General features: G+C 47.5%; 1 protein-coding gene across 6 annotated transcripts in view; it reads right to left on the reverse strand.

Annotated features, from left to right (window-relative positions):
- MARCHF2 (membrane associated ring-CH-type finger 2) overlaps nucleotides 1-14,369 on the reverse strand; it is a 43,549-nt gene that overhangs the window by 26,243 nt on the left and 2,937 nt on the right. For 4 of the 6 annotated variants that reach the window (XM_075723623.1, XM_075723622.1, XM_075723621.1 and 1 more), the window contains exon 1: nucleotides 4,383-4,594. In XM_075723623.1, the coding sequence (XP_075579738.1) occupies nucleotides 4,383-4,558 (176 nt within the window). In that variant the 5' untranslated portion in view covers nucleotides 4,559-4,594. Of the gene's footprint in view, nucleotides 1-4,382; nucleotides 4,610-14,369 lie in introns of those variants that run through there. The other 2 variants (XM_075723626.1, XM_075723624.1) reach the window with 1 other exon arrangement.

Raw genomic sequence — 14,369 nt, forward strand, 5'->3', positions numbered from 1 at the left:
AGGCAGACAAACAGAATGAAATCACGGTCAGAGCAGGCAGAACGATACAGCCACATCGGAGAACAGGGTCCGATCCCACCAAGCCCCAGAAGGGTGCACACACAGCAGGCAGCACGTGGCAGAGCATGCCAGGCGTGCTGCATCTCTCCAAAGCAGCCTGCTACAGCAAGAAACCAGTCTCAGGGCAGCGTGGAGATGCCCGGGACATTTTAAGTCAGTAAAATCTGGAAGCTGTGTTGATGAGCACCACAACACCCAAGAGAAGCTGGCATGTTAGCCTGGACAGCTCAGCTGGCCACAGAAGGGACCGCAGCACACATGGCCCACAGTCTCCAGCTCTGCTCACAGCAGGCGGAGAGGCTGACACCAGACCCGAAATCAACCCTAAAGCGCTGATGCAAATCCCAAGGCAAAGCCAGATGATCCATGCTAGTCACAGCATGCCCCCAGCCACCTGGAGCCATTCAAGACGTTTGCAATCATAGTCGCATTTATCAGATTGCCTACCCACTCTCACCCCATCTCTGCTCTGCATCCTGGGTTTAGCACTAACTGTGTAAGGAACACGATACAACAATACACAACTACATTGACCCTGGAAGCTCAGCTTTCCAAGGACACAACGTATTTCATGGCAAGCAGTCACCCAGACTAAGTTCTCGGCATACAAACCCTCTGCCCATCACAGTGCAGTAACTCACTCAGCAGCCTATCTGCACACCACCACGCAGAGAACCATTCTGCAGGATTTGGACCTTTAACTGGCTGCAGAAATGCCTCGGTGCTTCAACAACAACCTCTTCTCACCCCCTCCTTGGCTAGAAGTTTCAACTACAGAATCAAATCTCTTTGATCGTGCTCGAGATCTGCTCTCTTGGGACCTCACAGAACCAGAGATGCTTACCAAGGGAAGTTCAAAAGCTTTCACAGACACTTACAACCTTCCCCACAGGAGGCCTGCACTGCTGACCACATTTGAACCACCCATTTGTTCTCAACATGTTCCCTCAGCTCCTAACTGGCACTGCTGACTGTGGACTATTAGTGCTACTGCTCCAGCATCCAGCAACTGTTAGCTCAGGTGTATCAGATGATATTCATGTGACAAATTTCCACCACAAAGTAATTTTTTTTTTTCCACCCACGTAAACTCAGAGCATCCAGCATCCTCCTGTAGCAAGGATTTTCTCTAGCTGCACAAAGAACCAAGTCCTTTTCGCTTGAAACCTCTCATTTGCTTCTTTTGTGTACTATCCCCTAATTCTTGTCCTGTAAAAGACAATGTTTTCCACACCGCTTTGATTTACAGACTTCCATCATAGCCTGCTCTGTCACCTCTTTGACGAGCAGAAGTCCTAGCCTATTCAGTCATGCCTTAGACAGAAACACATCCACCTTTCTGATTACCTTCACTACCCTTCCCCTCTACTTCTTGCATTTCTAAAACATCCTTTAAGAACTGCAGGGACCAGAGCTAGTTTTCAAGATGCAGGCACACCAGGGATGTTTGCAGTGACTGTGTTCTGTTCTTAGTTGCTTTCCTAAATCTTAGCATCTTATTTGCCTTTTGGTCACTGCTGCACATAACTGCCACATGCCCAAGATCTCCTTCCTCCAAACCCGCGAACACGTATGTAAAATCCTGGACTATTGTTCTTCATCTGCATGACCACACACTGAAATGCAACCATTATTTTAGCCTGCAGTCATTTCCAGTAACATTCAGCTCCCTATACTCAGGCATTTAGTGCCATTTTAGGTTCAAGGGCATCCCAGTTGCTGTCCAAAGGCACAGGTTTCCTAGAAGCCCTGTGCCACATCTGCCAGCCCCATAATGAGGATGTCTTGGGCTCCCTGGGAAAACTCAAATGGCTCTAAACACTGAAGTTTGCTATTCTCAGCGATTCAGTACATCTCTTCAGTGTTCGCTGTTCATCGAGATCATTTAGGAATAAAATGCTGGACAGCAGAGGCCGAGGGCAGGGCTACCCTCCTCCCTGGACCATGAAAACGAGCCACCGCTAGTATCTCACTTCTTTCCCACCTTCCAACCAGCCATTTCCTTCACACAACAACCATTCTCTTAAATCCATAGTTGCACAGATTTGGGGTTAGAAGGGAGGGTGAGAAAGGAACACCTTTATTTCAAAGGCCCTATCACATACCCTCTTGAAATCCAGGTGAGCTATATCAGCTATCACCTTTTTCCACATGTTGCTGACAGTACAAAAGCCACACTGATCCCATCTCACAGTTCACACTCCACTGCTATTCTGAATTTGAAAAAAAACACCTGACTGCAAAAGAATTTTGTGGGATTGCAACACAACAGTCAGAACAAGCAATCTGCAATCTTCAAAAGCAGCAGCACTACTGACATTAGTTTGTACAACCAGACAAAACAGAAAGCAAGAGCAAGACACAGAAACACAGTCCAAGGAAAAAGAACGTACTGGGGAAAAAACATTGGTGTGACATGAAGGGAAGAGCCAGCATGAAAGTGCACGTCAGCTCACTAAAGTAGAAGCAAGACTCCTCTCTTGGTGTACCGTAGGAGATCTCTACCACTTTCAACTCAGTGTTTAGCAAGTTTCATCCCAATTGGACTTTTTAATCGTATTTAGGGCTGTGAAGCAATGTAGCAATGTACACCCACTGCACCATCCGCTTCTCTCTGCTAAACATCACTGGTGAACCACTGACCCTTGTTTTCTCCTCATTTTCACATGCCCTTTATTTAGGGGACTTCAGCTGGGACAATCCCTGCAACAGGAGTCTGGAGAGGTTGTGGAAACTCCATCTTCAGAGATACTTCATCAGACAAGGCTCTGAGCAGACTGATCCAACTTTGAAGTTGGCCTTGCTCTGAAAGGAGGCTGGACCAGATGTCCTCCAGAATTCCCTTCCAGTCCGAATTATTTGATGATTCTGTAACCTTTATTGCCATAAAGCTCAGTGCTGTATCAGAACGACAAAATTACAGTCCGCTCACACAGCCTTAGTGACAGGGACAGACCAAAAAAAACCCTAAGCCTCCAGTGCTCTCATGCATCTGTTATTTCCTAAGAAAAGCATCTGTAAGATGTTTCATCCGTTCTCTTCCTGTTTGAGAAGTTTCATATTTCTAGCACATTAATATAACCTTGGCTACCAATAAACAATCCAGAAGGAAAAAATTTGCTGACAGTGCGAGGAAAAAAAAAAAATTCTTAAAATTTTCCTTCCTAGGGGGAGAGGGGGCCTGGTCACACTCCCACATGATACACCCTCAAACAGTTTTCCAGCAGGCTGTAGAGACCGTATCAGTAATTCAACCTTCCAGTACCGTCACGCTGCTCCTGGCTTTGCTTTGCTAAGTGCTGGTGACAAGGAAGAGACTGAAACCCACCACCACCAAAATGAACAAACTGGTGTCCCATGAAGACAGTCACATGAGGAATCCTGTTGGGTTTTTTTTGAACTTGTAGTCCCAGGCAGTTTCCCCACCCAATTTTTATACCTCCACAAGTTTTAAGGGGTTGCACAACTTCTCGCCAAGCCTATCTGTTGTCAGAGAGCAAGCTCAGTTCCCCCTCGCATTTCTGTTGACCTCCTCCAGGTTTGCTAGATACAGCAATTATGCTTGCTTCAGTTCTCATCTAGCTTCCCCACTTTCCTCCCCCACGTTTGCAGTCACCACTTTCACACCTCATCAACGTTTGGCCAAATTCATTAAAAAAAATAACAGCTGTTCAGACAGGATTTGAACACAAAATGTGACTAGTCTCACTAGCTGGACTGAACAATGCTGCCAAGTGTCCTCTGCTGTGGAAGATGGTAAGAAGTCACATCAGGAAGAGTCTGAACAAGTGAAGCTGCCACGCATCTCCTCTAGCAATAGCTGGACACTGCAGTTCCTGCAACACAAACATCTCCCTCTCCCTGCGGCTGAAAGCAGACACCACGCCTTTACTCCATGACCATCTTGGAACAGGGGATGTACTCCATTTTCAGCCCTTTATTCATCTCCATGAACAGCACACTGCCCTTGCTAACACGGCATCCCACCTTCACTGCTGCGCAGCAGGGACTTGGCAGGGGCACACGGCAAGAGGCCGCCTGCGACACCTCATGCTGGAGCGGCGGCAGGCCTGGGGGGTTTTGGTGAACACGCAAGTCCCAATCCACCAGCATATGCGAGCGGTGCGAGCTCCCGCAAAGAGAGTGCAGGCCTGGGAAGCATCTGGCTAACGAGGATTCGCACTCAATATCAGCACCCCAGTGAACTCCTTCACAAACAAGACTTTGTTGTCTCCCTCTACCCCTAGAGCCACCGAAAAGAAAAAGGGGAAAAAAAAGCCCAGATGCAGTCATCCCAAGCCCCTTCCCTGCAGCAGCCTTACCTCTGTGCACCCAGTGCCTTGATCACTGTTGAGAGGAGCCGGCCATCCTTGGCGGTGACCTGCGTGACGTACTGCGGGCGACCGATGTCGGAGTCCTCCACCGACTTGGAGAGGGCAGCGCTTCCCGGGCAGTCGCACAGGGAGCCGGGGAGGTGGCAGCAGTCACCCGTCGTCATGGCAGCTCCGGGTCCCTCTGCCCCGGGGACCGGCACCGGCGGCACGGAGACCTGTGGGAATGGCACCGCGGTGAGAGCTGGGTACCGCAGGCCCCCTCGCCATCCTCGTCCACCCCGGGGGGGCTGGCAGCACCCCAGGGCCCCAACAACCATGGGTTTTGCTAGTCTTCTGTCCGCTTTATTAATAGGCTTTGTGAGGCTGCCTTACCATAGAATTAAGGCTCTAAGTGTCCTACTTATATAATTTAGCATCAGAATGCAAATTTGCCTTTCCCAGAGAGGATTCCTGGCACACACCCTTTAACCTGAGGCAGCCTTTCAAACTGAACGTGCCATGCCGACACAGATGGGAAGGGCAACCAGAAGCCCCGTGGGCCCGTGTCATTCTGGCTAGGGCCATTCTGAAAACTTAGGTTCATACCCTCTGTAAAAGTTGCAAAGTTTCACCTGAACACGGCACTTAAACCACTTGGTGTGGCTTAGTTCAGGGAGGCCCTTCTCTCAGCTGCGTTCAGGTGTTTCCTGAGCCCTTTGAAGCCTGTCCACCAAACTCAGAAGGCTCCCCCACCATCTCTGACTTTCCATTTTTTGTATCTCGTTACAGAAATGCACACACTTCCGTTTCCACATCCCATCTGGTACGTCCCAACAGTGAACACGCGGGTATCAACCACCCAAAAGCACTGAAAATCCTCCCAGAGCTCCACAGAAAGGGCAGCAGGCCAGTTTTCCTCCTTTCCCTTTCAGCGGTTCAGACCAATTGTGATTTTTATAACAGCCACATGCAAACAGCAAAGCACACCATCATGTTCTCAGCACCTCTGCGATTTATCCAGCAAAGACAGCACAAGGAACAAGCAGCAAATATAGGAATCGGGGAGAAGATGCGGAGAAAAAGCCCAACGTGACAAACCAGGAGCTGGCTCAGACGAGCCACGTGCGGATGGGAGAACTCTCTGCCTTTGAGGGAAGGCAGCAGCTCACCCAAGCTGCCAGCAACAGCCATGTTCCGCCCTGGCAGGGGTTATCTCAATCCCAAAGACAGGCATGATTTGCAGATTCAGAAAAATCCCATTTTCTCCAATCTCCTTTAGCCTGGTCCCTAAGAGGCTGCTGTGCAGAAATAAAGAGCTGGGGTTACAATTAGTCACAAGCTGAACACAAGCCAACAACATCATACCGCTGGTGAAGACCAAATGTGTCTGTAAACAGGACTGCCTTATGTAAGGCACGCACAGTAATCCCTGCGCACCAGCACTGCTGGGATCATAGCTGGAACGGTGTCTCATCCTGGTGGCCAGATTTCAAGAGAGAAACAAACCCATAAAAGAAGTTCAAATGAAAGCAATGAAAAGAATAAAAGGTTGGGGGGAGGGGGGAGGGGGGAAGAGGGCAGCAACCCAAACAAAAATAACCCCAACCCCAAAATTTACCGAAGAACTATGAAAAGAATTGTTTGTTTAATTTAGGGGGTGGGGTGGGGAATCTTCAATCTCTGTCTCCTGGAGGTAGAAGCAGGCAGACAAACCTTTGCCATCCCATCCAAGGAAATGCTTTTTTGTTTTGAGATCTCTGTGCACAACAGGAGTCAAACATTCCCATGAAACTGCAGTTTTGTCAGGTTCAGCTAAGCCTAAACCAAACTAAAATAGCTAAAGAAAATAAGGGCTTGTTCCTGGTTGGAGGCTTGGCCAGACCTCAGAGGAAGAAAATAAAAAGCCAGTATGACAACTTGATCATTGAAGCCCTGAAAACACTGACTTGGGCAAGCACAAATGTTCTTTCGTGTCTTGGAAATTAAGCAACTCTTACACAACCAAGGGCTTCATCTGTCAGGACGGCTCCCTTCGTGGTGAACATGTTCAAGAGGGAGAGAGCACTTCAGTAGCGTCTCATCACCAGACGCTAGCTTTGGCAGTAACCCCTCAAGTTACCGAATATTTTCTAATTTGTAGTAGAGAAGTTTCTAATCTCTTTATTAAAGCTGGTCTTGATAACTATCTGTAATCCTTCCTCTGCATCTGAACAGGAACCAGCTTGAGCTTGTGGGTAGGTCAATCCCCATCAAAACAAATGGGAATCTTCCCATCAACTTAAAAATGAACTTAACAGACTCAGCATTGCCTTGACTCAGCCTCTCTCTCCACCTGTGCAAAGAGCACCCAGGTTTAGAGACACTGCTCTCCTTTTTAAAAAAAGGCTACAAGCTCTCCAACTTTAAGGAGCAAAAAGATGATAAACGCTATTGGAATGACTTAAGTCAGCTGTTTTGCAAGTTAAGGAGTTTGTTCAATTTTAAAAGCCTCTTACTGAACCAGGCATGAGAAGATATATGCTTTTAATAAAAAGGTTGGTTCCATTTGTTCAGCCAAAATGTTGTTTATTTTTAAGTCCAGAGGAAAAAGGTCCATTTTGCGTATTGGAATAAAACTGCCCTCATTCCCTGTGTCCTGGGAGTATTTATACTGAGGCTCTTTGTGCTCCACATCTGACAGATACAGGCAGCACCGTGTCCTTGTCCTGGCAACCCTGGTCAGGGCTGAAGGGGAATCGCCACCCCGCCGTCCATCAGGAAACGCACAGTTTTCTATTACAAGTTATTTGGTGTTTCCTTGTCGGGGTCCATCCCAGGGTGGAACCTGAAGTCACTGCTTTAATATCTGACTCGTGCCATTCAGCAAATACAAAGGAAAAGCAGCAAGATTTTCATGGATACAGTTAGTGAGGAAGTAACTGAAATCCAAAGACAACATCTGCAGTGCACTCCAGTTCCAATTTCATACCTAGCTGAACATGAGCCACAGCGTACAGCCAAGCCGGTCCCTTTCCTGGCTCCCTAAAGGCTCAGCTCATCAGCACGCAGCCTTCTCTCACAACTGTCAACAGCTCATCGAACCCAAACCCAATGTTACAGCAGAAACACCAAAAACTCAGAGTCAGAATCAAGACCAAACAGCTGGTTTGAACCACACGCTGGTTTTTTTTCTGGGCAACTATGATTTCTGAGCCCATGCCTTGGGGATAAGTTTCTTGATCTCTTTTAAAAAAAAAAAAAATTAAAAAAAGTCTTTGAGACATTAGGTTTATTACCAATATCCCCTCTGCTGCCGCAGTTAGACATGAGCAAATAAATCAGAAGTCTCTTCTCAGCAACATTTTGTATCCTCAGCTTCTGAGAGGATCCAGGATATAAAGGGCTGAGTTTGTAGAGATTACTCAAACTGAAGAAAGACAAACCCTGTTTGTGGAAAGTTGGCTCAGAAGAGCAAGTTATGCACTACGACTCCAAAACTCAAACACGTGCAGCGAGGTAAGCCGGTTCCTCGAAGAGCAGCCCATGCTTCTTCGCTGCTCCAAGGCAGAGACCACGGCACCGGATCCTGCCTGCCACGCAGCTTATGCGAAACACGCCAGCAAAATATCCCCCTTGTCAGTCTTCAGGCATTGCAACAAGATATGTGATCCAGTTTATATCATCCAAAGGGCAACGGGGGTTTCAAAACTCCCTCAAATGACTGAGCAGCTCAAGACTGCTGAGGTCAGGCTGGAGCGCTGCTCTCCAGCCAGAACACATGCCCAGGAACAAGCAGAAGACAAGGGGCCCCCAGCTCTGTCCTGCATATTTAGACTATGCAGCCCAGTAACACAGTTATTTCTCCCAGACAGGGAAACCATAGCAGGCCAGATGAATACCTTGATCGAAGCCACAAAGAGAAAAGCCACAGTCAAGATGAGAAAGACAACAAGTGGAAAGGCTAAGGCCAAATGATCACAGCAAAGGGGAATTGTTAGGTGCAGGTCATGACTCCTCTGGGCTGCTCGTGGCCTGTCTACATGACAAGTACCTCAACAAGTGTAAACCCTTGGAGCAATTCTGAGGCTTTGATAGGATCCAGAGCAAATTGGAACTAGAACCAGCCCCACCTTCTTTGGGTGCAGCTCATACGCACCAGCTTCTGTACAGATTAGCTTCCCTGGAACATCTCCACCAAGAAAAAACCCACACCTTCTGGCAAGGCTGCCAGAGGCTAAGTCTGTTCCTCTCACTGAGCAACCCCTTTCCCTGATTACCGTAACAAAGACCTGGCACCTCACCTGTGGGGAATGTAACCCACTCATCTGTACATAAGTACCTTCTTTGTTTTTTAAAATTTAGCAAGGAACACACTCACTGCGTGCAGGTCGCCAAAGCTCCAGCTGCTGCTCACACAAGCTGACGTCTAACCCCCAGGAGCAAGGCCACCCAGCTGCTTTCCAAATCCCTTTTGGCTAACTTGGGTATGCAGACACTGCATTTTCTAACCATATGATCCTGCAAACGTCATCAGTGAACTGAAGGTTTTCAGTTACTAAAGGGCATTTCCAAACATCAATGCTTTCCTTTTCACGATGAAAACTGGACTGCCCTGGGGCCCTAAGATCATCTGAACACAAACTTCTCGAGGGAGACAAGTACAAAGAATTGCTTCCTTCACCACATCTAAGCACCTGCTCCCACACACCCTGTCTCATCCAGCAAATGCACATCTTTCCACCACCCAAGTCCAATCCCAGGCCTGTAACATGTCTTTCAGGACCCAGCTATGCCTACTGCAGGTGGCTGCAGTGCCTAACCGGGACGCCTGCAGTGCCCAACCCGGACGCCTGCAGCGCCTAAACCGGCACGCCTGCAGCGCCCGTGCTCTGGGCGACTGGCAGGGTACCTCGCCTCCTGTACATTACGGAGGGCAAGCTCTGGCCTCCAGACCCTCGCGCCCGCAGTGATTATGCACCCTGAGATACTGCCACCACAGACATGCATGGGCAGGATGCGATGAGCGGCCTGAAGTGCTCCCTGCTACTGTTAAAAGGTTGCATAAGTGGTTTAATCTAAAGGAGGAAAAAAAAAGAAAACAACAACAACAAAACAACAACCCCAAGAACTGGTCCCAAACTCTGCAGGGCTTTGTTTTTCAGTTCTGTTTGTTTGAACATACTCTCTGCTGAGGGTTGAAGGCCGCAGCATTATTCTGTTCTTTAAAAAAAGTACATGATTTTGTACGTCAGCTATCTGACTCCCAAAAGTTACCCCACAGGTCTGCTGCGTAACACCCTAACAGTACCCGAAAAGCCAGCAACCCATCTGCCCACACTTGATCCATCAGCTGAAGGTAGCTCTAAAGCTTCGAAAGACGTGCCCTCAGGCACAGAGAAGGGAGTTCTGCTGAGACCTCACCGCAACCCTCGCATCACCCAGGACTGGGGTAGAAATCTCAAGTCACATGCTCAGAAGTCATCTGAATGCAACGGTCCTACAAGTCAGGGTGCAACGAGCCCCGTCGAGTGAGAAAAGTGACACAGCATTTCTGGCATATACCCCAACACCTGATGCCACACAACTGCTTTTAAAACATTTTAAAATTTGGTAAATTACACACAGGAGAGCATTTCGTTCCCCAGGCAGCTTCTCAGTTTCCTGCCTTGCCTGCAACATTTGGTTGACAGTCGCAGTTAAAGGAGGTGCTGTAAAAACTCCAGCATTAACTTGCTCTTCAGCCAGTGCCAATGGAGCAATGCTGTGAATCAGTCATTGGACATACCTGACCCTAGGCTCAAACAAAACAAACCCCAAAAAGCAAGAAGGAAAAAAAAAAAAAATCAAGGGACAATGTCCTGGGAGCTCGTGAACCTTCTAATAAAGATTCACACCAGGAACCTCCTCCTCCTCCACCTTTAACAGCAAAACACCCAGGCTGAGATACCGTGAAGCATCACTGCTGTCCACAGAGGCTTACCTGCCTCGTCCCCAGGGCTGGACTTCCAATGTTGGTAAGATGCTCCAAGTTTAACCATGTAACACCCAGGAGGAGGTTAGACGCTTCTAGGAAGCAGCCTTTTTACACTCCTGTTTTTGTCATATTTGTACATTATCTACCACTGCCAGGGACTCAACTCCGCTGCCTTTCAAGTATTCCAATGACACAGCTCAGCAGCAGTGAAACAGTAATGCAAGCCTTCACTTGCTGGGCTCCTGCTGGGGACAAATGATCAAATCTTCTCTTACCAAGCCACTATTTAAGCATATTCTAGAAGCTCCCTGAAGTCTTGATTATTTAGACTATGGTTTGATGGCAAATGAGTTTGTTTCCCAGACACAGATGAAGAGAAAGTCTTCCACAGAATGCAATTTAGTCATTTTCTTTCCCAAACAGAGACATTGCCAAGGTCTGACTTTCTGTTCCCCACTGGTAAAAAAATATTGCAGTGAGCCTTCGTGATCAATATACTGTTGTTTTCCAAAGCCTGCATCCACACACATCCCTCCTCTCCAAAGCTTTCAGCATATTTGATCAACCTCTGCAGTAGCTGCACTTCAGCACCATGTCTTGCAGCACTGGCAAACGAGTGACTGGCAAAGATGAAACCCACGTGGCACACATGCTGCCGTTCTCAGTGGGCTCCCACCAGCAGTGAACCCTAATTGTCACACAAGGCCATAGGAATGGGCCTGGTGTGAACGTGGCAGAGCTGCAACACAGCAGGGCTCCCGCTACCCCCGATTTCAGGGTACCTATCTTGTTGTTCACCCCCTCGTTTTTCAGTCAAACTTTATCTTAGAAGAGCGTTGCCTAATATATAGCAATATGTTACTCAATATTTGAAAAGAAGCAAAAGCATCAAGTTTACATGTTGAGAAAAAGATCAGTGTAAAAATGAGAAGCCTGAAGGATGATTTTTTTCTTGCTGCGAGCTGTACTTGGGAAACATCAGGCCATGCATTACAGCTGGAGTGCCAAAAATGAACAAAGTTATCTCAGATCTTCTGAGACTTGTTATCTGCCACAAGACCATATGAAAGGAAAGTTTACTGCACTTTAATTACCAACATCTGGAAAAATGGATTGCAACATTAGGAGAAAATTCTTTGCAGAGGGTATCTCCAACCAAAAATCAGCCATTCAGCCATTTTAATAACAAGTTTCATAAGGAAACAACTGAAAACCAGCTGGGACATGAGAAAACACCTGCTGCTCCTCTAAGTATTCAAAAGACATCAGCTTTGAGAGGTGAACAGCAGCACAATTCACTACATAATGCAACTATACAGACCCTCTGCCCACCTCCCTCTGCATTTTATCACACTCTTTCTGCAGGGAAAGACAAATGCGCTAGTAAGACTTGAAAGTTTTAGTGAAATCATCAACCAGGGTGAAAAATATCGGTTATCATGCCCACAAAGCAATGCTTGCAGAAGTGCTACCCATCAGTGGGGAAAACAACCGTCCCACCACCCGCACGCACATCCCCGCCCTGCTCCGGCCTAGCAGTGCAGCCTCCTGAAGCCACCAGAGCCACATGGGCTCTCATTTCTCTTTGCACCCGTGCCCTCTACCAAAATAACGGCAGCAACAACACAAGAATACTTCTGCTTCCTAGCCCTACTGCTTCAGAGAGCTCCCCTTGGAAGAGGGGCAGCATCTGCAGCAATGCCAAAGCTCAAGGGCTCCCCAGTCCTGTACAGTCACTTGCCAAGCACTTTCAGTTTATTCAGAACAAATGGATTTTCCAGCTCTGGGTAAACACCAGTTCCAGCTCGGAAAAAAAACAATTTTCATGTAGCAGTAACGCATGCAGCAGATCGACACAGAAGTGCCCACACAGCGTTGGACCGGTCAGTCCCTCAAAGGGCATTACTCAGAAGGATGCAAAACACTATTTCAGGATGGGGAATCCCATGCCAGGAAGAACTTGCATTCTCCTCAGTGTTCTCCTCCTTGGTTTATAAAGTATCATTTACACTGTTACACAAATAATAACGTTCTGCTTGGAGACAACCTGGAGCTGGCACAAACCGCCTGCCAGCACGCAGCAGCCCTGCTCGCTCCAACTGCTCAGAGCAGCGCGCAGCTGGCACGCAACCACCGCTCGAAACCAGGCAGCGTGCTGATCTTCAAACGGGCATTTGATCTGGAATTTAAGTTGCCTCCTTATATTTTTCAACTTAGCTATTTCACTGTACAAACCTCTTGTCCTGGTTTCGGCTGGGATAGAGTTAATTTTCTTCCTAGCAGCAGGCATAGTGCTGTGTTTTGGATTTAGTAGGAGAAGAATGTTGATAACATGCTGATGTTTTTAGTTGTTGCTGAGTACTGCTTATGCTAGTCAAGGACTTTTTCAGCTTCCCATGCTCTGCCAGGCGCACAAGAAACTGGGAGGGGGCACAGCCAGAATAGTTGATCCAAACTGACCAAAGGGCTATTCCATACCATATGACGTCATGCTCAGTATAGAAACTGGGGGGGGGGTGGTTGGGGAGCAGCGATCGCTGCTCGGGAACTGTCTGGGTATCGGTCGGCGGGTGGTGAGCAATTGCATTGTGCATCACTTGCTTCGTGTATCATTATTATTATTATCATTATTATACTGTTACTATTAGCATTACTATTTTACTTTATTTCAATTATTAAACTGTTCTTATCTCAACCCAGGAGCGTTTCTCACTCTTACTCCTCCGATTCTCTCCCCCATCCCATCGGGGTAGGGGGAGTGAGCGAGCGGCTGCGTGGTGCTTAGTTGCTGGCTGGGGCTAAACCACGACACCTCTTTAGCACATTCACTTTTCAGAGAGCTTTCCAGAAAAGGCACCAACAACCACCTTTGACCCCACCACCCACCTGCATCCAAAGAGCTCCAAAGTGGGCACCAACTGAGCACGTCCTCCTTCTCCAGGTCAGCCAAAGAAGAGCATTAGCTGATTTCACCACTGTCTCCCTTCTGCCCACTCCTTACCGCTAAAAATTCCCTCCTTGATCCTGAAGTGAAACTTCACAATTGATATCAGTGCTGCAAAATCCCAGTCTCTCTCTCCTGCAATTAAGTTTGCAATGTTTTGCTTAGGCTGCATTTCTAGTTCTTCTGGAGACACAGGCCTTGACTGATTTGTCTACAGGCAAGTACAAGAAAAAACTGGGAGGAAATAGAAGTTGACAACAGTCTGGAATTGTAGTTTACCTTTTCCCTCCCACCACTCTCAAATGTAAACCCAAACAGCTTTCAGCTGAAACAAGACTAAAGCTGACAAAGTTTCAAATAAAGAAATAGGTGTTAAAGCCAAGACTGCAAGAGCTTGGTGCATTCCCCTATTTGCAGAGGACTGCTTTAGAAACTAGGTTTGATTTGTTTGTACTTATATTTGCCAAGCCAGTACTGCTCCTTGCCCCTTGTTCCCTCTCTTTGGGAACAGCAGGAGAATGTTTCCTTCGGTCTATCACTGACATGACAACTGATTAAAGTTGCAAGAGCAGTTCCAGCATGCCTGCCCTTGAGGTTAACCACACATAATCATCTTGTGTTATATCAGGAATTGAAAAGTTCAGTTAGAATTGCTGCATAAAATCTGGATGAAAACTTATAGATGCCTATTTTGATTGAAAATGGGGACAAATCACAGATTCCAAACTGTAACACTGCTTGTCCTAGAGAGGTCTGGGGCAGGGAATGCATTTGCAGAGCTGACAGGCGGGAAGAGCTGCAGGTCAGTACAGCTCCCGTCAGGCTATTCACTTTCCTAGAGGATACAAAGGGTTCAGTCCCTGCCCTGAGACACCGTCAGTCCATACCTTCAGGATTTTGCCATTCTGCATTCTGCCATCAGTGCTCTCACAACCTGTAACCGTCACAGCTATAAAGAGACATATTCCACCACCAGGAAAGGTAGCCAAAACCGTAAGAAGGCCAGTAGCGACTCCCCCGCTTTTGAAAGGCGGGATAAACATCCAAGCACTCTCCCAAATGCTCAGCAAGTGGGTAACCACCTCTCCCAGCAGGGCTG

Source organism: Pelecanus crispus, chromosome 20, assembly GCF_030463565.1.
Source record: "Pelecanus crispus isolate bPelCri1 chromosome 20, bPelCri1.pri, whole genome shotgun sequence".
In the NCBI taxonomy this organism is placed as follows: domain Eukaryota; kingdom Metazoa; phylum Chordata; class Aves; order Pelecaniformes; family Pelecanidae; genus Pelecanus; species Pelecanus crispus.